The sequence below is a fragment of the Ipomoea triloba genome, chromosome 1 (genome assembly GCF_003576645.1).
Source record: "Ipomoea triloba cultivar NCNSP0323 chromosome 1, ASM357664v1".
NCBI lineage: Eukaryota > Viridiplantae > Streptophyta > Magnoliopsida > Solanales > Convolvulaceae > Ipomoea > Ipomoea triloba.
Window position 1 is genome coordinate 27,837,792 of NC_044916.1, and position 27,086 is coordinate 27,864,877.

Here is a 27,086-nt window from a genome sequence, read left to right on the forward strand (position 1 = left end):
GATACACATTAAAATTTAGCATGTCTGAGAATTGATTTACACCGTCAAATTGCATGCGATACTAGATATAAGTTGAACATACATGAGACGAAACAAAAATTAGTTTAAAAAATGTTGGTAGTAAGCATGCAATTAATGTATGTGTTGCCAAGACCTTATGGTCTAGTGATACACGTTGTATTAGGTGAGTTCGAGCCACAGTAGAGATAATATTGATTTTTTGTTTTTCGGTAAATTGAGAAAGTAGTTAATGAACAGATACTACAGAATAATAGTGTTTAAAAAAAAAGGTACGTGTTTGAGTTACAAAAGGCTCCAAAGAAGCCGAGGTGGGCAAATGAGAGCGACGATGAAGCGGGCGGGTAATGGGTGGTGTCCTTATTTGGCAGGTTGCGACGCTCTCAAGCAAGAAGCATCTGCAACCAGTCCTGCGGGGCCCACATTTATCCTCCTTCTTCATCGGATCATCAGACCCACACATCCACAATCCATTAATTGTTTTTGCACTTTTGCTTAGGTGGCCGCAGATTGCACTTTGAAGCGGCACCGACTATTCCACCTTACATTAATTTCTGTTAACCCTTCTTTCTTTTAACACCCAAATTCTTGCTGCTTTATTCTATTCCCAACGATGGATAAAATTGCTGACTTTACTAGATTCGCCCACCCCAGAGATTGATTAAAGAGTTTAAACACGATGAATTCAAAGTAATAATAAATTTAAAGTAAATCTCAAGAGCTGAGTATGCTGTATAGTACTTACTATGTATGACATGCACGCAAGATCAATGCCTTGCTTCCTGTTGTGAATGTGATACTTGGAGTGTTTCTTTCAAGAAAAGATAGCCCTAATTATGCCCGACGGACCCAAATATTCATATCCCATGATTCCATAAAATAGAATTAAACATTCACCAACATCTTGGAGTTACTACTCCCAAATTAGAGTTTGAATCTTGGACATTTCAAGGTGCGAGTATAGATTTTTTGTGCACAAAATCAATAACAATGACTGATTTGGGTGACTCACTGACTCATTTACATCAAGGTACAAAATTAAGAAATAAAATCTAATGTCTGCATGAATAGTTCAACTATACTGGTCAGAGATAAAATTTGTCACAAAAGACTAAGGATTGAGTGAGTGAAGTGAACAAAAATATAATTTATTATGATCAGTTAAGTCATCGTGATTTATCTGGGTGATTCACAAAGTAGGAAATGTAAGGTCCCAATGTGGGGTGGGGTTGTGCCACTAGTCCAAGCTAGTCAACGTCTTTATAGTCACCACCCTGCACATTTTGCCTTGGTGTCTCTGCGTTCAACCCTTTCCCACTTGAAACCTCGCACGCCACCCCACACCACCCCGTGCTCCCTTTTCTTGTCTCCTCAGCTCGAGGCTCCGCCATGGCACTCTACACGCCCGCACTCTCTCTGGGTTTCTTCATTTTTCTTCAAATGCACCTTTCCCTAACAATGGCTGATTCAGGTATCTTCTACCCATCCATATCTCTGCTCATTTCACCACTTTCACCTCTCTCTCTCTCTCTGGGATTTACTCCAAAAGTGCTCAACTTTGGACTTTCTTTACCATCTGTTCGGGTAAATTAATGTACAAATGTTGTTTCGCGATTTGTCTGGTGTCAAGAATGCCAATATTTCCCTTAAATTTTGAATCTTTAACTTATTTGCAAGTTTTGGGAATAAATGTGCAGTTTGCCCCTTAGATTTGAGTGGCTCCAACTTCACACTAGCTGCTTCCCTTTGCTCCACCAAAGAATCCAGAGGGAAGTGTTGCCGCTTCATTAATTCCATGGTGGCCATCTCCGTTGCTCGATATGCAAACGAAACAAGCAACCTCGGAGTTAACTTTGAGGTTTCAGAGATTTGTCTCCGCAGCATTGCACAGACTCTACAGCTGTACGGGGTTACCAGAAACGCCACTGTTTTCTGCGGTTTTGGGACCAAGATTCCTGTCAACTATGAATGCCAAGGTCGGACCACTGTCACCCAAATGCTGCAGTCTCCCAAATTTGCCGAGGTTGCTGGGAATTGCAAATCCCCTTTGTCGGCGGAGGGGGCTTGCAAGAAGTGCTTGAATGCTGGCATTTCTTATCTCCGGAATCTTCTGGGTGTGACTAATAATACAACGTTAAGCACTTGCAGAGATGCAACGTTTGTTGCACTTGCTAGCCCGGTTGACAATGCCACTGCTGTTGATATTGCAGGCTGTTTCTTTGGGGTTCAAGGGCTTGTTACTCCTCCAGGTATAATTGAAGCATATGTTCAATCTCAACTGAAAGTTTAAGCGGATAGTTGGATTGCACATTTACGTTTATATAATTAAAGTAGCATAAGCTGATAGTTGGATTGCACATTTGCGTTTATATAATTAAAGTAGCATAAGCTGATAGTTGGATTGCACATTTATGTTTATATATTATATGCTAACATGATTTGATACCAAATTGAAGCATTTGTTCTATCTCAACTAAAAGCACTAGTTGGATTGCACATTTATGTTTATATATTATAAGCTCAATAGATATGCTCATATGTGAAGCAAGAACATCCATATCCATTGAGTTCTTCTTTCAGTTTATTGCCATTTTCAGAACTTCATTCTAGACATTTATCAAGCTCTTAACGTTCTTTAGGTTTTATTCCGTGAAGTGATGAAAATGAAAAGAAAGCCAGAATCTAAAAAAGTTGCTTGTGACCTTATTTCAACACAATGTCCTTCAGTAGTCATCTCCAGCCGTCCACACTTTTTAAACAAATGAATTCATCTTTTAATGTTTTTCAGCATATTATCGTCTATGATTTGTTAATTCAGCTTTAACATCATCAAGGTAATGACAGAATGTTATTTGATTTTGTTCTATCCCTTTGAAAGTTTCAGGGCCATCTCCGCCACTACATTCACCTCAGGTGTCTCCGAGTCCACATGTTGCTTCCAGTCCAACTCAACTTGCCTTGACAACAACCATAAAAGGGGAGCACCATCGATACCACCTGACATTGGTTCCAGTTATTGGCATATCAGTTACAGTATTGGCTGTGTTGATGCTTGTTATACTTATTATTCTTATCCGACGGAAAAGCAAGCAACTGGAAGAATCTGAGGTTGATAAATTATCTTCAAAAGCCTTCCCGCCTAGAAAATTTCAGGAAGGTACAATTGCAGGCTCGTCGAGACATGACCAGCTGAATATTCTTTTTTATTGTTAAGATATTTTAACCTGTTTGTTGATGGACTACATACGTGAAATGCATGCAGGCTCCACTTGTATGTTCAGAAAATTCAGCTACAAGGAGACAAAAAAGGCAACAAACAACTTTAGCACAATCATCGGACAGGGTGGATTTGGCACTGTGTTTAAAGCTGAGTTCGGTGATGGTTCTGCAGCAGCAGTGAAGAGGATGGACAAAGTCTCTAAGCAGGCAGAAGATGAGTTCTGTAGAGAAATAGAGCTACTTGCTCGGTTACACCATCGTCATCTTGTTGCTCTAAGAGGCTTTTGTGTCGAAAAACATGAAAGGTATTCTTTCACATATATAAATACTTATGCCCCTCGATTCGAGTGAGAGTAAAATCAAGATATTCATATTCTTCCATATTCTTGTTTAATTTTAACTTCGAATGCCACCGATACTGATAAACATCATCGTGCAGATTTCTCATGTACGAGTATATGGCAAATGGAAGCTTAAAGGATCACCTCCATTGTATTCTTCTTATCTTTGTATTTTGTATTTTTATTTTTATTTCCCCCCATTTTTGGGCTTATTTCACATAAAGTTGTTTCTGAGATGGGGAAAAAAAACTGATAATAATACAAGTGGTTTTCTGTGGGAAATCTACCTACTGAATGAATAGTAATATGCAAATTAATCATATGGCAGGTAGAAACGATGCATATTGACCCACAAGTGAGTTTGTTCTACCTGAACACTAAATGATATCTAGCTAAAAAGGCATGGGGAAAAGGGGAAATAAAATCGAGTTCTTTTGCATTCTATATCTTTCATGTCATTGTGATTACACAAAAGAATGTGAATTGTTTGATTTTGTTTCTTCTCTCACTGCCTAACAGTCCTTTTATTTTTGAAGCTCCCGGCAGGGCTCCTCTCAATTGGTGTACCAGAATTCAAATTGCAATTGATGTGGCAAATGCTTTGGTATTGATTGGTTATTCCAAATAACTTTCAGATTTCGTTATGGCTCAGTTATCGTTTTGATGACTAAATTTCACCTCCATGCAGGAATATCTCCATTTCTATTGTGACCCTCCACTGTGCCATAGAGACATCAAGTCGAGCAATATTTTGCTGGATGAGAACTTTGTTGCAAAGGTAATTCTAAATTTCTAACCGAACTATAAGTAATCATCAAACTGTTTTTTCTAAGAGTACTCTAGATACACTATCTTTGCCTTGAATTGTCTTCCAGGTTGCAGATTTTGGCCTTGCCCATGCTTCAAAAGACGGCTCAATTTGTTTTGAACCTGTCAGCACAGATATCAGGGGAACCCCAGGTTAGAAAGAGCTATTTTGCAATGAAATAAGTTTATTTTTTCTTTATTTATAGGCTAAAGATATGATGTTGCGGGTATAATTCGTAGGTTACATGGACCCTGAGTATGTTATCACACAGGAGCTTACTGAGAAAAGTGATATATATAGTTATGGAGTTGTATTACTAGAGCTAGTTACTTCAAGACGAGCGATTCAAGACAACAAGAATTTGGTAGAGTGGGCCCAAATATACATAATGTCTGATTCGAGGATAACTGAACTTGTGGATCCCGACATTGGAGACTCGTTTGACTTTGATCAACTTCAGACCCTAGTGGCAATCATAAGATGGTGCACGCAAAGAGAAGGGAGTGCGAGGCCTTCCATCAAGCAGGTCCTCAGGCTTCTATATGAGTGTGCGGACCCAATGCACAATGGGTTTGTCGAAGAGTATGATGAAGTTGAAGGTAGGGGAAGGACGAGCAGAGCTAGAGGGCATAGTGGGGCTTTTCACAGTGGCGACGCAAGATGTCTAGCTTCCTCGTCAAGTACTTCCAGGTCATATTGTAGTAGGAGCTTCCTAATCGAAAGCGGCTCTCCAGAGTCTCCTTCCAATATACCATCCTTCTGAGATCAACCATCAGGCGTTTCGCTCTTCTAAAATGACATCTTTCGGCCTACCAAGTTGGCCAATATATCGTACAGGAAGCAAAGGATTATAGATCGATGCAGTGCTGCAGTTTTGCTGAAGGGAGTGTAGTGTTCCTGTTAAAGAGCAGCCACTAATTCAAACAAACTGTGTCGTCGTTTGGCCTGCACGGGCTTAACTCATTGGTACAGTAGGCAGTATTTGGAAGAAGAAATGTATCGTCCTTTGGAGTAAAGGCTACAAACACCAATGTATTGTACTATAGAAATCTTATTCTTTTGTTATGATGGTTCTTTTGATGATTGCCAGAAAGTTTAAAGGGAGGAATTAGTGGTATTTTCCCTCTTATGTTTTCTTCTATTGCCACAATGGGTCATCAGTGTTCTTGAAATCATTCAAGTTTGATTGTGAGTTTATGTATCACAGTGCAGTTCACAAGCTAGCAAGATGACACATTAGCTATAGAGATGTGTATTTTTCAATTCTTTGTTTTATTTTTGTAATGAGAACTTGTTTTGAAATCAATAAAGGAAATATATAAATCAATGACAAGGCACAAAACACCCCTTGCATTAATGGGAATAGTTGAGTAGAATGTCACTGGTTGCTAAGTAAAACAACTTTGTTCTAAACTGGAATCATATATCTATAATTGCTATCAGTGATGATACAGAATACATCATTGCCAACATGGACAAGGGAATATTCTCTTCCCAGAATACACAAATTTTGTGAGTTGCAGTGAAGCACCAATCTCTAGGGGGCACCCCATATCTCTGTTTAAGCTAAAGACTCTAAAACACAAAACCTAAAATAACTGCAGATCTGTTGGTTGTTTAAAAGTCTGGCAACAGCATTTGCAATCAATACGAAAGGGGAGAAAACTCACTGCTAGCACATCTACAGTACCATTTCCATTCTTCAATGAGGTGAGGCAACGGAAAGCACCAAAACAGAGTCCAAAAGAACGCCTGTACTCGTAGGGGACACTCCAACAGTAAGGTATCCTTTTCAAGAGATGGACGAGCCTCATATCTAGAGATAGCACTTCATTTGATTCAACAAACTGCACAGAAGAATCCCTTAAGCAGGACTTAGTCAGGAATGAATGATAAAACAAAAGTAGACAAAGTATCATTAGGCTGCCTAAAGTGCTATGGCATTAGGCTGTCACCTTCGCCAGCAATCATACTCCACAAATTTCAACTTCTTCTACAGACCATCATGTATAGTAATCTGGTGTATACCAACTTATATGCTACAATGCTAAAATATGCTGCTTACTCTTTTCTCATGGCAAAATCTCAAATATGGGCAGTAAAGGCAAATGAAGATGAAAAACAATACATGTGTTATAAAGCACCATATTTCTGTAAATTACATCCCCCAGCATGGCTAAAAAGATGTCTGCAAAGAACAACTCAAAGTTGTACTTATGAATATTATATATAGAAAGTTTGCCAAAGATGGGCAGATCAGTTTCAGCAATTTCATCATTAGTATTAACTGGCAATTCAAGACAAGAAACACCAACCACACAAGACTTTTTCCTTCCCTTCAAACTTTATGAAACTTTAGTACAGAAGAAAGCTATGAAAAGGAAAAGGCCAAAACAGGCCAAGTGCAGGGTAGAACAAGCATACCTCAGGTACAGACTCTAAAGGAAGTAGAGACATTATCAACAGAAATTGTCAACTCTTTCTAGCCACCAACAGCAGTCAAAAACTTTCTTTTGCTAGCAGGTTCCTCACGTACAACCACCACATCTTTTACCTTATCTAGCAGTTCTTCCAGCTCATTCACACCCAAGCTCTTGTAATCCAGTGGTCTCTTGTACCGCTGCTGATATATTGCCTCAAAACAGCCAAGGAAAATTCGACATGAATAGCTCACTAAAATCTCTTGGAGCTCATACTTGAACTTCTCAAGGCTCTTGTTAGTAATTTCTGATAGTGTCACCATTTCTAAATTAGATTTCTCCGGTCTCCCCCTATGTTCTTCAACAATTATTTGTTCATCATCTGAGAACTCATCTGAGGATCCAGCTCCTATTGTGGCCTTAGTGTTATCTTCCTGAACACCTTTTCCTTTTTTATCTTTTTTCGCCTGATTCTGTGGAGGAGCACTTGGTCCAGCTCTTGTGTTACGGAGATAGACAAACTTCTTTTGACCTTTCCCCTCCACAGCCAATGCATCACCAATCTTCTTCAGAAGGTTTACGAGTTTCAATGCTCCATACTCTGACACATAAAGAGGCCTCCCATAAAGTTTCTGGTATTCCGCAGGAAGGCGTGTAAGAGGCAGACAGCCTCCACAGAGCTCAAGCAATTTCACTAGCTGTCCCTTTAAACCATTGAGATCCCCAGGCTGAATCCATGTGAAGTCATTCTGGTCATAGTTGGAAACAGTTCCAGCTGAAACGTCATTTAAACCAGATGGAAGACTTTGAGATCTCATACCTGCAGAGTAATATGGCACAGAAGTTGAAGTGCTATTGTATTCAGCTAGAGTCTGTGAAATCATCGAGTAGTCCCTTGTACTGCAATAGCTCTGTGAGATGCCTCTGTAGACTATCGCCTCTTCTTCATTTTGAAAATCTGAGTTATCATTAATAGGACATGCCATAAGAGCACCAGCAATGTCTGTTGTTCCTCCACGAGGAGGATACAACCCCTTTTTGGGAGGCAGAAACCCATCACCACGAGCCACACTTGGCCAGTCCCAAACAAACCTTCCTGCATTACAGAGAGCTGATGAAACACCCACACCAGAAGGAATGACAAGAATCACAGTATATCCACGTTGACCAAGAATGTGAAGCGCAGGAGAAAAATCCACGTCCCCAGATATAAGCATAATTGAAGAGGGTGGAAGATTGTCAAGAGCAAAAAGAAACATGTCAACCAAGATGGCCTTATCAGCAGCATCTTTCCTTCCATTGGGAACATCTATAAGTTTAACCCCCGTTCTCTGACAACCCTCCCTTAATCGCCTCGGGAAGGCGTTAAAATCTCCATAAGCAGAAAACATTGTGACAGCTCCATTAATTACAGGATGGACATGCAAAGCCATTCTTATATTTCCAGCTACATCTTCTGGGCGCACATCACTTGGAACCGGACAATTCTCTATATCCCAAAGAATGGCCACAGGTCCATTCAAGCAATCAGAGCTCTGCTGAGGATGAGGAAAGGCGGATCTCATGTTGGCAGTTAAGATGGCTTTACCACTTTTGTCTGATGATTCTGAAGACAGGATAAGAGGCAACACATTTGAATGTGCCATCAACTATCTCATAAAAAAATCACTGCAATCCTGGCTTCACATGATAGTAAAAAAGGCACCAAAAAGACGATAGTAAACACTTTGAGCAACTAAAAGATCAACATAGGTCTAGAACATTTTAACAAGGGATCCACCAAAGCCATAATAGAAAACAGTATTTATATAGCAAGGAAATCATTGATGAGCTTCTCATGATAATAAACCGTTATTGACCTATGATATTCCCCAATTTCCTTTCCAAATATTAGTCATGTTTCAAGGGAATGAACAACAGGAGAGAACCATAATTATTGTTTTTATTTAATAAATGCCCTCTTTCTTAACTAGTCTCCAATAACTATAAAAGGAATTTAAATTTTTTAAAGTACTTATGGTATTGTTTTTCTATTTCAGGAGTTTTGTACCAGAAAATACCTCTCTTGAATCATGCTAGGTTGTTGTTTATGGGAATCAGTGCAGGATACAGCTATTGCAACTTAGACGAGTACTAAATACTCAGTTGTAATTATCCAAGAAATTCTACTCGGTTTCACAAACACCTGATATGCCGACCTTGCATAGAAATTTTTTGCATTTCCCTCAGCTTTTCTGCGAAATTTCTCTCTTTTTTCCACTCAATTCCCCCACAATTTCGATTCCAGCTCTAGCTATTACTCAGCTCTACCTACCACCAAACAACTATCCGGCAAAAGCTTTCTTTGATTTTTTTTTAAAAAAAAAAAAAAAACTTTATAACGAACACAAGTCAAGGTTGAAACCCAATGAGTGTCACATCAAATTCATAGCCACAGCACACAATTAGTCAATTACAAACACCAAATTGATGAAATTCGTAATCAGCAACTAAAGGAAAAGACTTTAGCCTACTGGAAAAAAGGGGGGGAAATCCAATTATCTATACTCAGATATTGAAGGATCTAAGGCACAATCAGAAACGAGTTCCAATACAGTGAGTGGTGTGAATAAACAAATCGCAAAATCAAGAATTTATTAAATAAATAAATAAAAACGAGGAACCAGAAAGAAGCTTACCCGAATCTGGCGCGGAGCCGATGATTTAAGAAGAAATATAAAGAAAAAGGGTGTTTGCAGCGTTGCTAAGGATGAAGAATAGTAGGTTAACCGGAGAGGATTTTGGTCTGACCAACCGGGCGGGCAAAGGATAGAGAAGAATTCGGAATCCTAGACCGCCTTCCTTCGCTTCGGGGCGCTGTAATAATAGTACCAAAACTTTTGTTCTCTATTTCCCGTAATTGGGGTTTTAAACGTTTTTTGACGCAATTAAGTTTCAATTCTTTGTGCGTGTTTAAAGTCTTAAAGCAATAGTTATGTCATCATGGACTGCATATACATACTTTTCGTTAACTGATTATGTATTTTTTTTAGTGAGCTTGAGAATTTTTTATTTTTTATTTTTAAATCTAAAATAAACCTAAAAGATATAAATCAATAATTACAACCAAAAACTATAATAACATTAAAACAATTTACTAATGTAATAAAATAATAATTACAGACATTAAGTATTTTTAAAAAAAAAAACACTTGACAACTTGAGTCAAAGTTGTTCATGCATATATTTAAGTTGTAATCCCTCCTCCTCAAATTTCATTTTTTTGTTACAATAAAGAAAAACAAAGTAACATAATTTCTATTATCAATGTAATATTCCAAATATTTAAATGAGATAAGGAGAAATCAAATTTCAACATTATGAATAATATATATATATATATATATACGCGCGCGCGAGATCAGGTTCAAGTGCGATTGTACAGATGTACTGCCAAACAATTCTAAATGAACTGTCAAGCATTTTCAAATGCATCAGAGTTGTCTTGATACTCATCTTTCTCCCCGTGTCACCACAAAAGTTTCTAAATGTACTTCCAGCTATCATCAAATGCACATCGTTAAACATTATCAAATACACTTTTAGTTATCTCTTTTTCATTGATTTTCAACATTTGATATGCACCGTCAAACATTTCTAAATTACACAATCAAACATTTTCAATCGACATTTGATATGCACTGTCAAGCATTTCTAAATGCACACTCAAGTATTTTCAAATGCATTTATGCATTGTAGTGGTGGTGGAGGTGATGGTGATTGTGTTGGCGGCGATGACTGGGGGTGATTGATTGCTCTACTGCTGCAAACGAAAAATGACTTCCTCGAAAAAAAGGGGGAAATCATTTTCCGAAAAATCCCCTTTATTTTTCATTGATCATACCCTTATTTTCCATTGACTTCCATTTTTCCCCTCTAGTCAAACATTAAAAATCCAAAAAATAATTTCTGAAAATCATTTTTCAAATTTTCAAACGCAGCATGTGGAATTTCAATGTGGAAAATGTGATACACCATCGATTGACCATGATCATGTAGCAAGAATAATGTATATTACCTTATATATGTAATTAGGAAAATAATTAGCATTTATATGTAATTAGTAATTAGGAAAATAATTGGTCATTCCATTATTATAAATACATTATTTTAGGAAGTAAGATAGTATATATAGGGTATTCTATGTAATGTAAAGGAGGCAGAAAATTATATTGACGAGTCTTCATTTTCTTTCATTATATTGTTTTTTGTTTTGGAGTTATCGTAACTCGAATACGGATTGGAGCCAGAAGCCTGCTCGAAAGGTTTCTTTCGTTACGTACTAAATTTTAGTACGTAACATTGGTGCTTTCATTGATTATATTGGTGAGAGAATCCTTTATCCTTTTATTTTATTTTATTTTATTTCATTTTTGGAACCTTCCCTTAGAAACTTAAAAAAAAAAAAAAAAAAAAAACCCAAAAAAAAACCACGCAGATTGAGCAACAAGCATTTACATTTCTTCCATTGCTGATTTTTTCATCATAATTCTTGAAATCAACTTATTGATTTGTTTACATACCATTATGGCAAATCTGTTAGTAACAAATCTTTCAGTTTTAGTCCATCATCAAACTATCTACACCAATAATCTGAATCTCCAACTTCAAACCATTAATCAAACTTTGCAAAGTTTGATTGTATCAATTGAGGAGATTAACCATGGCACTGGCAATTATTCGTCTCACAACAATCTTCATAAATTGGAAAAAGATCAGCGTCAACTAGATGGCCCGAGAAAGTATATAGATATCCTCAAGGAAACAATGCCAAAAGATCAACTATAGTTTGAGGTGTCAATGAATGTGGTTGATGATAAAAGTGTTCATGATCTCAAGGAGTTAAGCATGGACAAAAATTTACACATTTTCGACAAGGCTCCACCATTGATATCACCACCATCCCCTCGTAATATCCCATTGACAGTTGAAGATCCAATGTCAGTTATGAAGAATTATACAAGTTTGAGTTCTAATGAGGATGGAATTGTGCTAGAAAAGATTTATGTGCCACTAGTTTCTTCTAGTGAAGAAATCAATCTCATGGCAAACACAGTTTATATCCAGGAGAACACACTGCAAGGTACAATATATTTTGTTACTGGGCTACACAATGAGGAATTCTCATTTGTCTCTATATTGCAATGGTGTTGGTTTGGTCGAACCTTGTACCTAATGTACAATCTTCCTAACATTATTTTTCAACCAAAAATCTGGGTTGAATATTTGTGTTGGATAGAACTCAAGAGATGAACCACTTATACATCCACCTTGAGGACAAGGTGATTTTCGAAGGGGCAACGAGTGATACACCATCGATTGACCATGATCATGTAGCAAGAATAATGTATATTACCTTATATATGTAATTAGGAAAATAATTAGCATTTATATGTAATTAGTAATTAGGAAAATAATTGGTTATTCCATTATTATAAATACATTATTTTAGGAAGTAAGATAGTATATATAGGGTATTCTATGTAATGTAAAGGAGGCAGAAAATTATGTTGACGAGTCTTCATTTTCTTTCATTATATTGTTTTTTGTTTTGGAGTTATCGTAACTCGAATACGGATTGGAGCCAGAAGCCTGCTCGAAAGGTTTCTTTCGTTACGTACTAAATTTTAGTACGTAACAAAATGACAACAACAATTAATGGGAATTGAACTAAAGTTTCGTCATGCATATAAAATTGGTTCTAGATTACGAATTGCATGCGTATATAAGATGGGTAATTAGCATAAAAGCTACACATATTATATTATATTGTTATATGAATAAATACTTAAAAGAATACACCCATTGAATTAAAAAGCATTACACTCATTTTCATGGTAATATCATCAATTGCCTCCCAATAAGGCAATAACTATACGAACAATTTATGCATGTCGTCGTAATGAACTACTTAACATATTACTACAAATAGTTTTATCATACATAACAATAACGTACATTTATTTATTGAGTGGAAAAATTAAAACATGTGAAATTGGCCAAGCTAATTAGGGGCCTTGACCCAGAGCCGATTTTTTTATTTATTTATTTGCGTGGTCCTGTGATGGTAATAAGTGAGGCCCTATCAAAGTATAAGTAAACTGCAAATTGAAGAAAATTTGCAAAGAGAAAAATGCAAAAAACTTAATTTTGGGCCAATATAATCACAAATACATATATTAACTATTAGGTTGGACTAGGGGCCCCCAAAATTTTGGGGCTTGTGCGGTTGCACATCTTGCACGCCTAAAATCCGCCCTTGCCTTGACCCCTTCTATAAGATTATGAGAATCAGTCGCATTGATCCACCTTACCACAATGGTCAATAAATGTTTTTTATTGACGCATTTTAGTTTTCATCAGCAATTAAATTTATTCATGATAAGTATAATTGTATGGAAAACACACATTTGTTGGCGAAATATTTTACTTCATTCGTCACAAACTGTTGATGCTTTCAGTAATATTTCGTTTAGAAAAATATGTTTTCCATTACATTATCAAGACCATGCAAAAACGTCGGTAAACATAACATTTAGTGACGAAAAATTAACTTCATCAATACCTTTTATATAAGTCGCTAGTTTGATGGTCCGAGTTACATTTTTATTTTATCAGTAAAGACATTTGGTGACTTTTTTTTTTAAAGCCGTTTTCAAAATCATTGCTAAATGTTAATATTTTTATAATGTTCTCACCGTCGTTGTCACTAGTATCAATAACTGAATATTTAGCCTAGTAATATAATTCTCGCTTTGGGTGCGAGAGGCCCGGAGGTTATTCTCAGAATGCCCCATTTCCATTTTGTAATTGTTGTTCCAGTTGACACTTTACGCAAGGAAGCAACGCCATGCTTTTGGATTGGATCCAGAAATAAACAAGAACTCGAAAACATGATTTGCACAAAAATTCAACAAGTGGGCATTTGGTCTAGTGGTATGATTCTCGCTTAGGGTGCGAGAGGTCCCGAGTTCAATTCTCGGAATGCCCCTTTTCATTTAATAAACTAATTATTCAGTTTAACATATCTAAATTCTGATAAAATATAGTAATTCAAAGCTTTTGGCAAATTGGGCATTTGGTCTAGTGGTATGATTCTTGCTTAGGGTGCGAGAGGTCCTGAGTTCAATTCCTTTTCTATTTAATAAACTAATCTTTCAGTTTGTAACATATCTAAAATCTGGTAAAATACAGTAAGTTAAAATAAACTAATTATTCGGTTTAACATATCTAAAATCAGTTTTAAAATAAAGTAAGTTAAAATATTTTGGTAAAATGGGCATTTGGTCTAGTGGTACGATTCTCGCTTAGAGTGCGAGAGGTCCCAAGTTCAATTCTTGGAATGCCCCCTCTGCTATTCAATTAAACCCAATGAAATATATAGTTGGTTTAAAAAAACATACTCATGATTGGTAGAAGCGAAGGTGAGCCCCGTAACAATTAAAAAATGTATAGTTGGTTTAAAAAACGTACTTATGGAAGTTGGACACCTACTACTAATTGTGTGTTTATATACCTCCTACTTGCTTTATCACCATTCACTTATCTTCCCAACATCACTATTATTGTCTACCCGCTCTATCACCATACGCACATACAACTAATTGTACCAGGTATTATTTTATCTGTCATTTATATCTTCCAAATTAAAATCAAAACGCGTACATATGACCTCACCATTCAATATTATTGCCACCTATCACTAATTATTTATAGGTTAAAAAATAGAATTTCAAATAACTCTGTTCTTTAAAAAATAATATAATAATTGAGAAATAGATGTTAATAAAAACACTTTTTGTTTATCTATCATTTTTCTAATGAAAAGAAGAAAAGAAGAAGAAAAAGTACACTAATGTATAAACTCAAATAGAAAATTAATTTTGTTATTATTAATATTGACAGGTCAGGCTGAAGATTTCTTTCGTCTATGATCATTTAATCCTCTCGATAACATGTTTATTTGAGAAAGTAGCTTATTTGAATACACAGGAGAAACAAAAATAAAAATCAACAGAACATTTATCCACTCAAACATCATTCACCACTAGACTTACCAATCAAATTTCTGTACAAAGAGTCTCTCATTATAACTTGGTTGCCGTGAGACACGGATAAGATGCAGTTTGACAGGGAAGGAAAGAGCAGAATTTATGATCAGCCATTCATAATGTTTCCATCTATGAGGCTAAAACCCTCTCGATGGCATCGACGTAGAACTCCTTGGGCATGGTACCTATGACAGAACCGCGTTTCTCCCCATTCTTGAACAGCATCACCACTGGCACAGCCTTGATATCATAGTCCTCAGCAATTTGCACGTCTGAATCCGCATGAAGTACAAAGCATTTTAATCTTCCTGAATAATCAGTTGCAATTTCATCCATCACCCTATGGACCATCTGGCAGGGGCCACACCAACTTGCATAAAATTCAACAAGAACAGGGACATCGCTGTTCAAAATCATTTTGTCCCATGACTTGCCAGTCACAACTGCAGCTGTGCATCATAATGTAAAGAGGTCAATATCGTTTAACCTTCCAATTTTCAGTTTCACCATAAAAAATAAAAAAAAAAAGTTTTTCTCTGATATCCTAATACAAGTCATGTCAGAAATGTTTTACATTAATGTGCAAACTGCAAAGACCAATTCCTTATAATCTCAGGTTTGAAAGTTATTGATGATGGTTCAACATCAAGTTTTCAGCTAATCAAAAATCAAGTTGCAGGAACTCCAGTAGGCAAAATAACAATCACTAGTTGGTTCAATACAACCTTTAATTAAGGCCTGTTTCAGTGAAAGAAATCACATAGTTTCACAAACCAGTATAGTGTGGCAAGCTGGCAAAATGATACAAGTAAACAAACTAACAAATAGACAGAAGCAGTGTGGCATAATTAAGAGTTTTGAGCACAAGAACACACCACCAAATGAGAATTCCAAAACTAGTTTAGGTGTGAAGAATGTAGCACAAGGAACTAACAATAAAATGACCAAACAAAAAGAAGATCAACACTTCAACAGTGCTTGAGACCTTGATAGCACTCACAATTCACATAAAAATAGGAATAAGTTTAAGTTCTAAACAAGTGTTTCAGAATTAAGGATCCCTTCTTGGGTATGAAACAAAAAAAGAATGCTCACCACCTGAAGTGACCATGTAAACTCCATGGCAATATTCAGGAAATTTAAGAGTATCTATCCACCTATAGGATTCAGTACAATATTATTAGCACATAGTGGGGAAAACCAAAAGAGAGAAGAGGTGGAGGAGAAGGAAAAACAATATCTCCTGATTCACAGAATTAAGCACAGATTACAGATATCAGAAGTCCCCTAGATTCACACTGGAATTACTAAGGCACAGTAATTCAATATAATTTATGGAAGTAACTCTGAAAGTTGACTATATATCAGATCATATCATTTTTCCGTAAGATAAAAATTTAAAATCACGAAACAATAAGCATTAGATCATGGTAGAATCATTCTCAACTAACACAAAACCTAGTACGCATTAGAAACTCACAATCAGATTTGATATATTGAAAAGAACACTCATACGTGAGAGAATGAGGGAGAGGGATTAGAATTTGGACCTTTGGCGTCACGATGGCAGAAGACGCGTAAATGGAAGGGGGACTTAGATTCTCGAGGCCTAACGTTCCGGTTGAGTAGAAAGGAGCTGCCGATACTTGCTCGGATCAACTGCGGTGGAGAATTGGACGGTAACGAACAGAGCGATCGGCGGCGGAGAGACGGCGGGAGCTGTATAAAGGGAGGAGTGATGAAGTATACAGAAGTAGCCATTACGCCCTCAAAATCTCAAAAAATGCAGAGACAATCCGTATATATCTTTCGCCGCAAATATCTTTGAAATGAAAATCGACGTTTTCTTTGAGCCGCAGGACAGATGACACAGATTGATTAATAATTAAGTCGCCGATTTGTTTGGGAGAGAGAAAACGTGATTATTTCGGATTCTGTTGGCGATGGTGATTGACAGATACATTTCTAATTTTGTGCAGGATAAAATAAAAGTCAGTATTTATATTGTATGCAAATATCTCGGGGCAGAATAGTCAAGAGCATTTAAGGCGGGGGAAAAAAGTGGGAAAATAATTATTTCACGCCCGGTGGGACTCGAACCCACAATCGCTTGATTAGAAGTCAAGCGCCTTATCCATTAGGCCACGGGCGCTGCTATTTGAGGGTTTGACTATAAACAATTTAATCTAAACTGAGCCTGTTTTGCGATACGTACATCCAGTCAATCAGTCATCCACCCTTCTTTCTTAAGAGCCAAGTCACCAATGTTTCCCGTGAAAAATGTAAATTAATGTGAGCCATAGATCTAATATATTAAATTGTTGAAAAATACAAAAATTAAGGGAAAAAAAAAAAGGAGCGGTGTCCATCTCATAAATATATAAACTTTCGAAGTTTGTATATTTATGACATTGACCACTTGACTTGTTTTTTTTTTTTTTTTAATTTTATAGTCATTAATTGTCATAGATGAACAGATCATATTAGTCCACACTTCTTACGTGAAACATAATTCTCATTTGTCTGTACTTGTATGAGTACTTCACAACTCGCGTAACCAATGACATGTATTCTTTTCTCTACACAAACCTTGAATCCAAATAACCATTACCAAAACTCATCATATTACGATTTGAGAATTGAGAGGATTAGATACTTGAAAATATCTAGCTCATTGTCATCCCTACTTCATAATTTTTTATTGTATAGGAGAGAGGAACCCAAGAAGAACCACTACTAGTCCTGCTAGGTAACTCTTATAGCACTCGAAATCCCTACTTCATATTATATATATACATATTTGTAGATTCTCCATCAAAGCATCCATAACTGTGAACTTTTGTTGGTTTTTGTCAGAAATAAAAACTGATGTTTGATTTTTAAACTAGTGCGAAAGATGTTTTTTCAAATTTATTTCTCCTGCAAGAACTAAATTTTTGTGGGCTCCACAATTTGAGAAAGGAAAGCAAAAGGACAGCAGGAGAGAATCGTGTGATTCACAGAAGGTGCCCAGATTTTTTATTGCTGCTTTTTGATCTTATTCTGATGTATGTGTTAGATTAATTTTTTTTTTCTTCTTTTTTGTTCTTCTTCTTCTCTCTTCTAATCACACTTAAAAAACTATAAAAAAAAACCACAAAAAAAAACTATGGATGCTCTCACTTCAATTATCTTTTATTTTAGGGATAAGCATAAACATTTTATGAAAATATAATCAAATCATCAAATATTTTTGTTTTTAATTCAATTGACCTATTTTTCATATAATTTTCAACTAGCCCTAATTTACAAATTTTCAATTCTTCACTTTCAATTTGACCACAAATGGTAGTCCTCTAATTAAATATTCATTTAGTAAACATTAAATTTAAGGCTAATAATATAAAAATGATTTATTGAGATGGCAAATTGAGTTCATAAACTTAATACATCAGGTTCATCATTAGTGGTCTAGTGGGAATGTGAATGACTAGATTTTTACATTATTATCCTTAAATGTAATGTTTACTAAATTGAGAGTTAACTAGATGACTAAATTAATTTGAAACAAAATCAATATTCAATAGATCATTTATGGTTAAATTGAAAGTCGATAAAAATTGATAAATATCAATAGAAAATGAGCTATTTATGATCCAATTGAAAGTCGTGAATAAAAATTGGTAAATGGCAATAGTCAAAATGACCATCCTGAAATTAACTCTATATTAATTGTAGGAAAAAATGTCAAATATGTCATTAAACTTGTATGATTAGCGCAATTAGACCATTGAAAAAAGATATATACAATTAGAACATTAAGCATTTTTTACTTGTTGCTACAAGTAAAACAAGTTAAATTGATGATGACTTGACATTTAATATAATTAATTTTAAAAAATTAATGTTTACGTGTAAGTGTTATTTACCTATAAATAATGTACAAACCATACAAGTTCGGTAGTCTATTTAACGTTTTTTCCTTAAACAGAGTATACATCCCTAAAGCTCGTTAGGCTCTAGCATGATCTGGCTGCAAGCCTTCACAAGCTTTTTCTTTCCCAATATGAAATATCAGCAAATTAGGTGAGTTTGAATTCCCCAATGTCTCACTTAGGAATGCCCTTACCAAGGGTGTGTAGAGGTGGTCACGGATCGAGTTTGAATTTGACCTGAATACATTTATGTTATTCGAAAATTTTTGTGGTCATGGGTCGAGTTTGGATTTGACTTGACTACATTTATGTAACCCGAAAAATTTTCGGGTTTAAAATTTTTAAGTCAGAAATCCGTGAAAATTCGGGCTTAAGCCGAAATGTGTCCAGCCCTAATGTATGCCAGCATTGAGCTGGAGTGGTTGCATGCAAGAGGAAGAATGCAGGCTACAACTTGAATCATTACTGCTAAAATAGATTATTAGTATATAAACTGAGAGATTACAGAACTCAGATTACACTACTGTCACAGTGTACAACAACCACCAAATATCAAACTGGAACCTTAAAGCTAAGATCATCCTTTCCTTAATTTACAAAATGACAGCTTACTTCTCTATACACAGCTATTTTATCACTCCCTGAATTGGATCACAGTACACTATTCACTGAACCTGCCTAACTACATATGAGGTAACTCTGGTTGATCTTATGCTTCTGCCCAATTCTTTTACAAAGGCCCGGTCACCGTCCTCCTCAAGCATCTCGACTTGCCTCCCCATGGCATATTCACTTTCTCGTTCTGCAAACAAGTACAACATGATGCACGATGATCAAGAATAGAACCCGGGAGTGTGATTCATTGTGAAGTTTAGACAACCAAACATAAAAGATGTTTTGTGCTACGTTCGTCTTTGAAGATGTTTTAAGGATTAAACACTAATGTGATTCCACTTTTCTTAGGTTGCTATTTCTAAGTAGTTGTTTTTTTTAGTACACTCTACCTATCCATACTATCTGTTCAACAAATTATGCCAATCCTGATTGGGATGAGACTTGAACCTGAGACCTTCCTTATGAAAAGGAACAGTGATACCGTTATATGCTCTAATGTAGCAACTACTAAACAAAATATAGATTTTTGCATCATGAAACTATGAACAACATTCAATACAGGCATGCAAATTTCAATAGCATGACATGAGACAAGAGTCATTTTTACCTCATTCTTTTGCATCTCCATGAGTTCAGTCTGCAACAACACAAAACACAAACAATCACAATCATAGTTTTCTAGTATAATTTTGTCAACAGAACAACACTTTGCTCAGATGGTGAAGTTACCTGTTTCTTCCTCAGTTCTTGGTTTATTTCCTTTAGTTTTGCTACTTCCTCTTCCAATTCTAAAGTATAGGCCTGCCATATTCATGCAACGGGAAAATCCAAAGCACGTGTTATTCATCAACTTCAGAATCACCAATCTATCATTTGCTTCTTCTCCACAGTAAATGAAACAGAGTCACAGACACTTTTTCTTTTTTCAACTAGTACTACATAATTGAATGAATAGCAGATTCCTCAAAATAACCATTTCCTAAGCATGCTGAAGTATTTGTATCCATTCTGAATTAAAGTAAATCCAACACATGGTATATGCATATCATATGATTGCAAAGACAAATCCACGGACATGTCCACTTATAATATTATTCTTCACTAGATAACATTCCATTTCTGTTAATTATCACATTACCAAAAACAATCAACATTATCACTAGTCTTAAAGAAAATCATTAAATATTATAAAGAAATAGGTTTAACCAAGTAATGCACTTAACATTTTATGGCATGCAATGCATCAATTTTGACACCCAAACCCGGAGTGCCTTTTGTGTGTGTGTGTGTGTGTTGAGGGGGTCTATGAATTACAGTTTATGTTACTGTTCATAGGTTTTACGGTTTTACTGAGATTGGAAACAAAGTCTATATGTGATTTTCTGCAAACCTTCCCCTGCAACAGGACATTTGAAAGCACAAACAAAAACGAAGAAGGTATTTGGTGAAAAGGATCCAAAGGGAAAAATTAGAAGCCACAATATGTGTGGTGTTCATTTTATAAATCACCTGCTTCCGGGCTCGTGATCTTGCAGCAGATTCTCTATTTTTAATCATTCTCCTTCGCCTCCGTTCCACTACTTTCTCTAAAGAGCTACCAGCTTTCCTCCCCCTTCCACCTTCATTGAATGCAAAAGGTGAAGGGGACAGCGAAGATGTATCCAAATTACTCTTAGTAACGATATCTGAAGACAATGGATTCCTAGGCGATCCGCCTATTGCTGTCGTGGCCCCATTGCATAAACCCACCATGCTCATTGCTCCGCCCTGCATAACAGAACCCTGAGCAAGACTAGTGTTAAGAGGACTCGACATTCCAACAATAGGGCCTCCTCCCACCCTTGGGCTAGCCAGCTGAGCATTGTTCCCTAATTGCATAGGGGAGGCAAAAGCCACGGTTGTTTGTTTAGAAAACAGCGGTAGCTGAAGCTGTTGTTGCTGGGACGATTGGGTACCACCTGCATTCAGCGTTAAGTTAGATGCACCAGGAATCACAGCGTTTTTATCATTTGCTGCGATTTGTTTGCTCAAACCGACCGGGTTTTGAGCTGGCTGTTGAAAGGCTATACTATTCAGTTGACTCAAACCACCAGATAATCCAACACCATTGGGTTGAATGTCCTCTCTCACAACCCCTGCCCTCACCAGAAACTCTTCCAGTGTCATTTCTCCCAACGTAGATTGTCTCTGCCCAAAGTTTGACACCCCACCACCATTTTCATCATTCTTGGAGCCGTTTTCTGTCTCTTTGTGGAAATCTCTCCACACTTCATCAACGGTTTTCTGGCTAAGCGTCCGAGGCAATGTCAAAGAGCCTTGTCTCTGCAAGTTCCCACCGGGGATACTTGCATCCGCTGCACTAGCAGAAGATGCTATGGCTTGAGACTCCTCAGCTGTCCAAATATTCTTCAAGAGGTCCTCCATGTTCATAGACCCCAAATCCTTCCCAAGTCCCCCATATGTCTGGAGCTCATCAAAGGTCAAAGAGTATATTGAAGATTGTCTAGTCAATGGGAAAGGACTGGCTGGCTTGCCTCCATTGCCCTCTGGCAGTGGCATCTCCCCAAAGTTCTTGAAGTTCAAATAAGACCCCATAACTGGGCTACTTGAAACTGATCATATGAATGATAAAGAAGCAGTAAGTTTCAATTACATCTAATAATATCAATTAAATATGAATAGAATTCAAGCAGTGAAATAACAGTTTTCTCTTCCTCCTTTTCTGGTACATCAGATGTGAGGAGAATGAGATTGCAATTTAGACTCACAGACAAAGGGCATAAGGCCTTGGGCATTTTCTCATCCTCTTTGCTTAACTTTTCACCACACTCCCAACACAAATGTTTCACCATAAAAAGCAAGAACATCAATAATTCAACCAACAAATCTAAAGGCATCAACATTGTCTATACATAAATTTAAAGTGTCCTGCCAAGTTCTCCTCACTAAAAAACAAAATCTTATGCAATTAAATGACAATACATCTAATTATAGACAGAATTTAAATGCATGGTCTTTAAAGTTGATGATTGAATACAATTAAACCCCAAGTCACTAGAATTGGCATCACTCTTTTAAAAAAAATGCTATCTTCTTCAAAAAGAAAACAAGAATATCTCTCTTTGAAAAAGATAGCTGCAAGATCAGATTTTGACTTCACTAACTTCACTGCTCCAATACACTTTCCCTTGCATTCAGATCCCAGATCAATCGGATCAGAAGGCTTAAGTCATAAGAAAATTGCACTATAAGCTTCAATACAAAGCAAAACCATTCATTCTTAAAGAATCCGCCAACTCTCTAAAACAACACAATCATTACATGCATCAGAACAAATCCACAATAACAAAATCCCATCATATCTTCTTCATCTTTTTTTTTTTTTCAATTTCTTGAGCTGATTAACAAGAACAGTGTCCAATTGTCCATCCCATACGATCAAGATTTGGGCTTTTGTCTTATTCCAATAAGAAAACGAAACAAAACCCGGAGAGAAAACAGGGAAAACAGCAACCCCGCAGAAATTAAAAAGAAGAGTGAACAAAATTATATATTACCCTTTTAACAGAAAAGCCAGACAGATAGACAGACGGAGTTGGGGAAGCGTGTCGTTGGCTTCTTCTTCCTCGCCGGTTGAAGCTTGGTGGAGGCGACAAGTGTCTGTTGCCCCTTCATAGACACGAGTCCCCCCCCCGGTTTAAATCTCCAAAAAGTCACTCGATTTTCCCCAAATTTTTTTAATGTTTCTGATCAGTTACGTGCCCTCTGCACCTTCTGCAACGTGGACCAGCTGAGAGGATGCTGTAGCGTTGAAGGAGACGTCCGGCCAATGGGAGAGCGCTAAGTGGGAGATTTTGCACCGCTGATTTATACTTTCCGACCTGTCCATTAAATGATAGGTTGTGATAATCTTTACCTCTTTATTCGTTGGCTTTAGGGTAGATCCTAGATAGAGTGATAAAATAGAAATGATTGTATAAGTATTTTATTCATTACTAGATATTTTTTACCTTCTCTTTTTGGCATCTCTAACTCAACATTTAATTAAAAATTTAAAGCTATTAAATTAACATAATTGTGTAAATACTTTCCCATATAATTATAATATAAGATATTATATTAATTATGTGGTTGTAGTGTAAGTGAATGAAAAAGTCAATATGTGATTTAGTCGAAGGATTTAGGGTTCGTTTAGTTCGAACATGGTAATCGGAATTGAAATATGAATCAAATACCTGGTAATTGGAATGGGTTTTGGTGAATGTATTTTGCATGTTTGGCAATAGGGTGAAATTGAGATGTTACAAATATTGATGGTTGGTTATGTATGACTCTATAATCGGAATACATGTTTTAAAAATACAAAAAATAAAAAATAAAAATCAAGACAATGGATCTTAAAAGTGATGATGAAGTGAAGAGAGTTGAGTGAGGAGGCAAAAAAATGAGGAGATATATTGAATTAATGGAATGATATATGATTTAAATTAGGTAATGTGATCTATATATAATTATTTGGGTAACCAAATCATATACTTGTGTCAAAGACCTTGTGGTCTAGTGGCATCCGGTGTCCCAATTTACACTCCTACATGGATGATGGGAGTGGGTTCGAGCCTTGGTGGAGGCAACTGTTGACTACACTCCTACATGGATGAGAGTTAGTAGTACTCAAAACAAAAACAAAAAACAAAAAAAAGACTACTAATTAAGTTGATAAATATAGAGAATATACCCCAGCTAAGTTGGACGAATAATTAATTCTTGATTTAAATCATTTGGTTTACCTCTTTGCAGAGGTGGATCCATAAAATTATATGAGCGAGGGCGAAGTTCAAATGACTTTGGAAATGTCTATAACAAAATATCAAACACTCATAATAATGTTCAGATACAAAATACATTATAAATAACAATTCAGATACAAAATACATTATAAATAACAATACAATGATAGAGTACATTATAGTTAGTGGCGGAGCAAAAAATATACTTAAATATACTTGAGTGATGTGAAATTTTAAAATACTTTGAAATGCTACAAAAATATTTATGACAAAATATGAAACATAATCAATATGATAAAATAGTTTGAATACAAAAGATACTATAATTACAAATACTTTTTAATTTTAATTTCTTTTAGTTAGATCAAGTTTAAGTTTTTCTAAATTAATTCGAATACAATGAAGTATAATATAAACATGTATACTACATTAACTAAATGATTCATAAAAAGTATACTTAGAAAATATTTAATTTGTCTTGTGAAGGGATGAAAAAGTTAAAATAAAAGAGAGAAGCTGAAGAAAAGTTATATCGGTGACATTTGAACCCATGACAAACAAAATTTAATATTAAATTTAAAGTTCTAGCTAACTACACTCGTGCGCGCGCGCACACACACATATATATAAGGAGGTGGGGATGGGTGAGGGGGGCAGCTACCTCCATTGTAGATCTGCTCCTGCCTTTTTGTAGTGATCTGTCCCTGCCATAAGTGTTATATTTTCACATAAAAATATTACTTGTTCCTTAAAGACTATTAGAGAAAATATAATATTTTTAAATAAAAATGTAATACTTATTGAATTAATTCATAAAAAAAACTTCATATTACATTTTTGCTAAAAATGTTACCATCTCACGTGAGACGATTTTACACAAGATTAATTTTTCTTTTAGTAATAATTTATTTACATTTTTCAATCTATTTAATGATGTATCCAATAAATCTTTTACAAAAATATGAAGTAATAAAAATGTGACCTGCTAACTATATGTGAATAGTTAATTTAGAGACATATATGAATTTAAAATAGCTAATACGCAATACGGTATTTCTAATGTACAAAACATTAATTATTACTCCGTAAAAGGGATCGATGGAACATGATTTTAGTACCTAAATATCACAAATATAAATATTGCAAACACCTTCTCAAATCAAACTTGTCGCACAAGATTCTCTTAGTACGATTTACGTCTTATTACACAGAAATGATGTTTACTAGTACGTACTTACTCTCAGGTGATAGCTTGAGAATCCGTTGCGCTTAATTTTGTAATATGTAACTTCTAATACATGTCGTAGCATTTTTATTTTATTAATTAATTACATATAATTTGTATAACTCTAATTAACAAAATAATCTAAAAAACAGATTAAAACTTTTTATATAAATAACATTATCTTTTTAAGATATGCAATCTTTTTTAGTAATAAAATTCCCTAGGAGTTGTGAAAAGTTCAAAAGCGTGGGTGCAAAGCACTATAACAAAACAAAACAAAACAAATTATTTGCGCCAATCCTAATGAAGGTACTTACTTATTTAATGAGGTAATAAAATTAACAATTATAGTGCATCTAACACTCTCAATTTTCCTTTTGGTCAGTGCCAACAGCTTCCCAATCATACATCACTTTGTTAGCTCAATTATTTATAGTTGTATTTTACTTTGGATTTTAAAAACTTACAAATTAAAACTAATTAAAGATTCAAAAAAAAAAAACTAATTAAAGATGATTAAGTGTGTTACTTATTGTACCTTCAATTAATACAAATTTACATCTTATAAGTCCCAGTTATTACGCCTGTTCAAATTTAGTTTTTTTTTTTTTGAAAACCAAACAAAGAAACTATATTAATTAATCGAAAGCAACTGCTGAATACAATCCGGGTAAGAAGTAAACCAAGAACAAGGACCAGACTGAGAAGCCGTAGCTCTAGCTAACACATGAGCATACGTATTCGCTGATCTAGGGACAAAATGAAACGACACAGCAACAAAATGACGTTTCAAACCAATACAATCATTGATGACACAACCAACATAGGAAAGTGTTGGGGAAGAGCTCTTTAACAAGTTACACACCAGCTGACAATCTGAGAAGATAGCCACCTTTTCCCATCCACAACCCTTCGCCCAAGAGAGAGCCTCCTTAACAGCCATAGCTTCCGCTAGAATAGGATCATGAAGACACCTGACTTGATCGTTACGTGCCGCCAAAAACCTCCCATCACCCCATGCACTACAGCTGAAACAAATCCCTCCTCTTTGTCCTGGAAGATCGCTGCATCGACATTAATTCTAACCACATCTACAGGTGGCGTGTGAACATGAGCATGACTAGGTGGTGAAGGAGTAGAAGTAATAGGTGTTACCTGCAAAGTATACCACTCCTCAATTAACAGTTCCATTCGTCTCACCACCTCCCCATGCAACCAGGCCTTATTGCTCCATAACAGCTCATTGCGAGAGTTCCACACGGTCCAGCACAAAGCCACAACACTCCTAATCAGCACCTCGTCCTTCCCTTTGACAAGCTTTGAGAGCCATGCAGCAAAATTATCTGAATCAAGAAAAGGAGGGAGACTTTGAAAAGTATCCCACAGCCTGGACGTAAAAACACACTGTTTAAAAAGGTGCAAAGCAGATTCTGGATGAGAGTTACACAATGGACATGATATATCAATATTAACTCCCCTACCAGCCAGATTCGTACGCAACGGTAAAATATCTCGAGCACATCTCCACACGAAGTTTAGGATTTTTGGAGGCAGCTTCAAATTCCATAACAACTTCCATGCATTGAAACTGTTAGACTCACTGGCAGCACCCTCCACCATCAACTTATAACCCTGCTTAACCGTATACA

General features: G+C 36.0%; 4 protein-coding genes and 3 non-coding genes across 14 annotated transcripts; 3 read left to right on the forward strand and 4 right to left on the reverse strand.

Annotated features, from left to right (window-relative positions):
* The first annotated feature begins 1,329 nt into the window (after positions 1-1,329).
* Positions 1,330-5,508, forward strand: LOC116013931 (probable receptor-like protein kinase At1g49730). 2 transcript variants are annotated; one of them, XM_031253900.1, is made up of 9 exons: positions 1,330-1,489; positions 1,716-2,267; positions 2,897-3,175; positions 3,281-3,542; positions 3,677-3,729; positions 4,115-4,182; positions 4,267-4,356; positions 4,454-4,538; positions 4,626-5,508. In XM_031253900.1, exons 1-9 carry the CDS (start codon positions 1,408-1,410, stop codon positions 5,147-5,149), a joined length of 1,995 nt encoding a protein of 664 aa, XP_031109760.1. In that variant the 5' UTR covers positions 1,330-1,407; the 3' UTR covers positions 5,150-5,508. The 2 variants fall into 2 exon arrangements, with proteins under 2 accessions (XP_031109760.1, XP_031109769.1); XM_031253909.1 differs by having other exon boundaries at positions 2,903-3,175.
* Positions 5,509-5,771: 263 nt separating this feature from the next.
* Positions 5,772-9,693, reverse strand: LOC116013946. Of its 5 annotated transcripts, none has more exons than XR_004097315.1 (3): positions 9,485-9,693; positions 6,811-8,486; positions 5,772-6,249 (listed from the first exon to the last, which is right to left on the reverse strand). XR_004097315.1 is itself a non-coding variant. In XM_031253930.1 (2 exons), the coding sequence occupies exon 2, from the start codon at positions 8,450-8,452 to the stop codon at positions 6,869-6,871; it is 1,584 nt and encodes a 527-aa protein (XP_031109790.1). In that variant the 5' UTR covers positions 8,453-8,486; positions 9,485-9,693; the 3' UTR covers positions 6,647-6,868. The 5 variants fall into 5 exon arrangements, 1 of the variants encoding a protein (XP_031109790.1); XR_004097316.1 differs by having other exon boundaries at positions 5,772-6,233; positions 6,811-8,412; positions 9,485-9,692; XR_004097314.1 differs by having other exon boundaries at positions 5,772-6,233; positions 6,811-8,482; positions 9,485-9,692.
* A 4,071-nt stretch (positions 9,694-13,764) lies between these two features.
* TRNAP-AGG lies at positions 13,765-13,836 on the forward strand. The gene has a single exon. It is a non-coding gene; the product is annotated as a tRNA-Pro (tRNA).
* A 286-nt stretch (positions 13,837-14,122) lies between these two features.
* On the forward strand, positions 14,123-14,194 carry TRNAS-AGA. Its single transcript has one exon. It is a non-coding gene; the product is annotated as a tRNA-Ser (tRNA).
* Positions 14,195-14,705: 511 nt separating this feature from the next.
* Positions 14,706-16,847, reverse strand: LOC116015910 (thioredoxin M3, chloroplastic-like). 2 transcript variants are annotated; one of them, XM_031256080.1, is made up of 2 exons: positions 16,447-16,847; positions 14,706-15,339 (listed from the first exon to the last, which is right to left on the reverse strand). In XM_031256080.1, exons 1-2 carry the CDS (start codon positions 16,655-16,657, stop codon positions 15,026-15,028), a joined length of 525 nt encoding a protein of 174 aa, XP_031111940.1. In that variant the 5' UTR covers positions 16,658-16,847; the 3' UTR covers positions 14,706-15,025. The 2 variants fall into 2 exon arrangements, with proteins under 2 accessions (XP_031111940.1, XP_031111935.1); XM_031256075.1 differs by having other exon boundaries at positions 14,706-15,345; positions 16,447-16,839.
* A 128-nt stretch (positions 16,848-16,975) lies between these two features.
* TRNAR-UCU lies at positions 16,976-17,048 on the reverse strand. Its single transcript has one exon. It is a non-coding gene; the product is annotated as a tRNA-Arg (tRNA).
* A 2,210-nt stretch (positions 17,049-19,258) lies between these two features.
* LOC116023355 (ABSCISIC ACID-INSENSITIVE 5-like protein 5) lies at positions 19,259-23,141 on the reverse strand. 2 transcript variants are annotated; one of them, XM_031264357.1, is made up of 5 exons: positions 22,983-23,141; positions 20,935-22,037; positions 20,155-20,226; positions 20,033-20,062; positions 19,259-19,612 (listed from the first exon to the last, which is right to left on the reverse strand). In XM_031264357.1, exons 2-5 carry the CDS (start codon positions 22,018-22,020, stop codon positions 19,541-19,543), a joined length of 1,260 nt encoding a protein of 419 aa, XP_031120217.1. In that variant the 5' UTR covers positions 22,021-22,037; positions 22,983-23,141; the 3' UTR covers positions 19,259-19,540. The 2 variants fall into 2 exon arrangements, with proteins under 2 accessions (XP_031120217.1, XP_031120212.1); XM_031264352.1 differs by lacking the exon at positions 22,983-23,141 and adding an exon at positions 22,194-22,958.
* Positions 23,142-27,086: the final 3,945 nt, after the last annotated feature.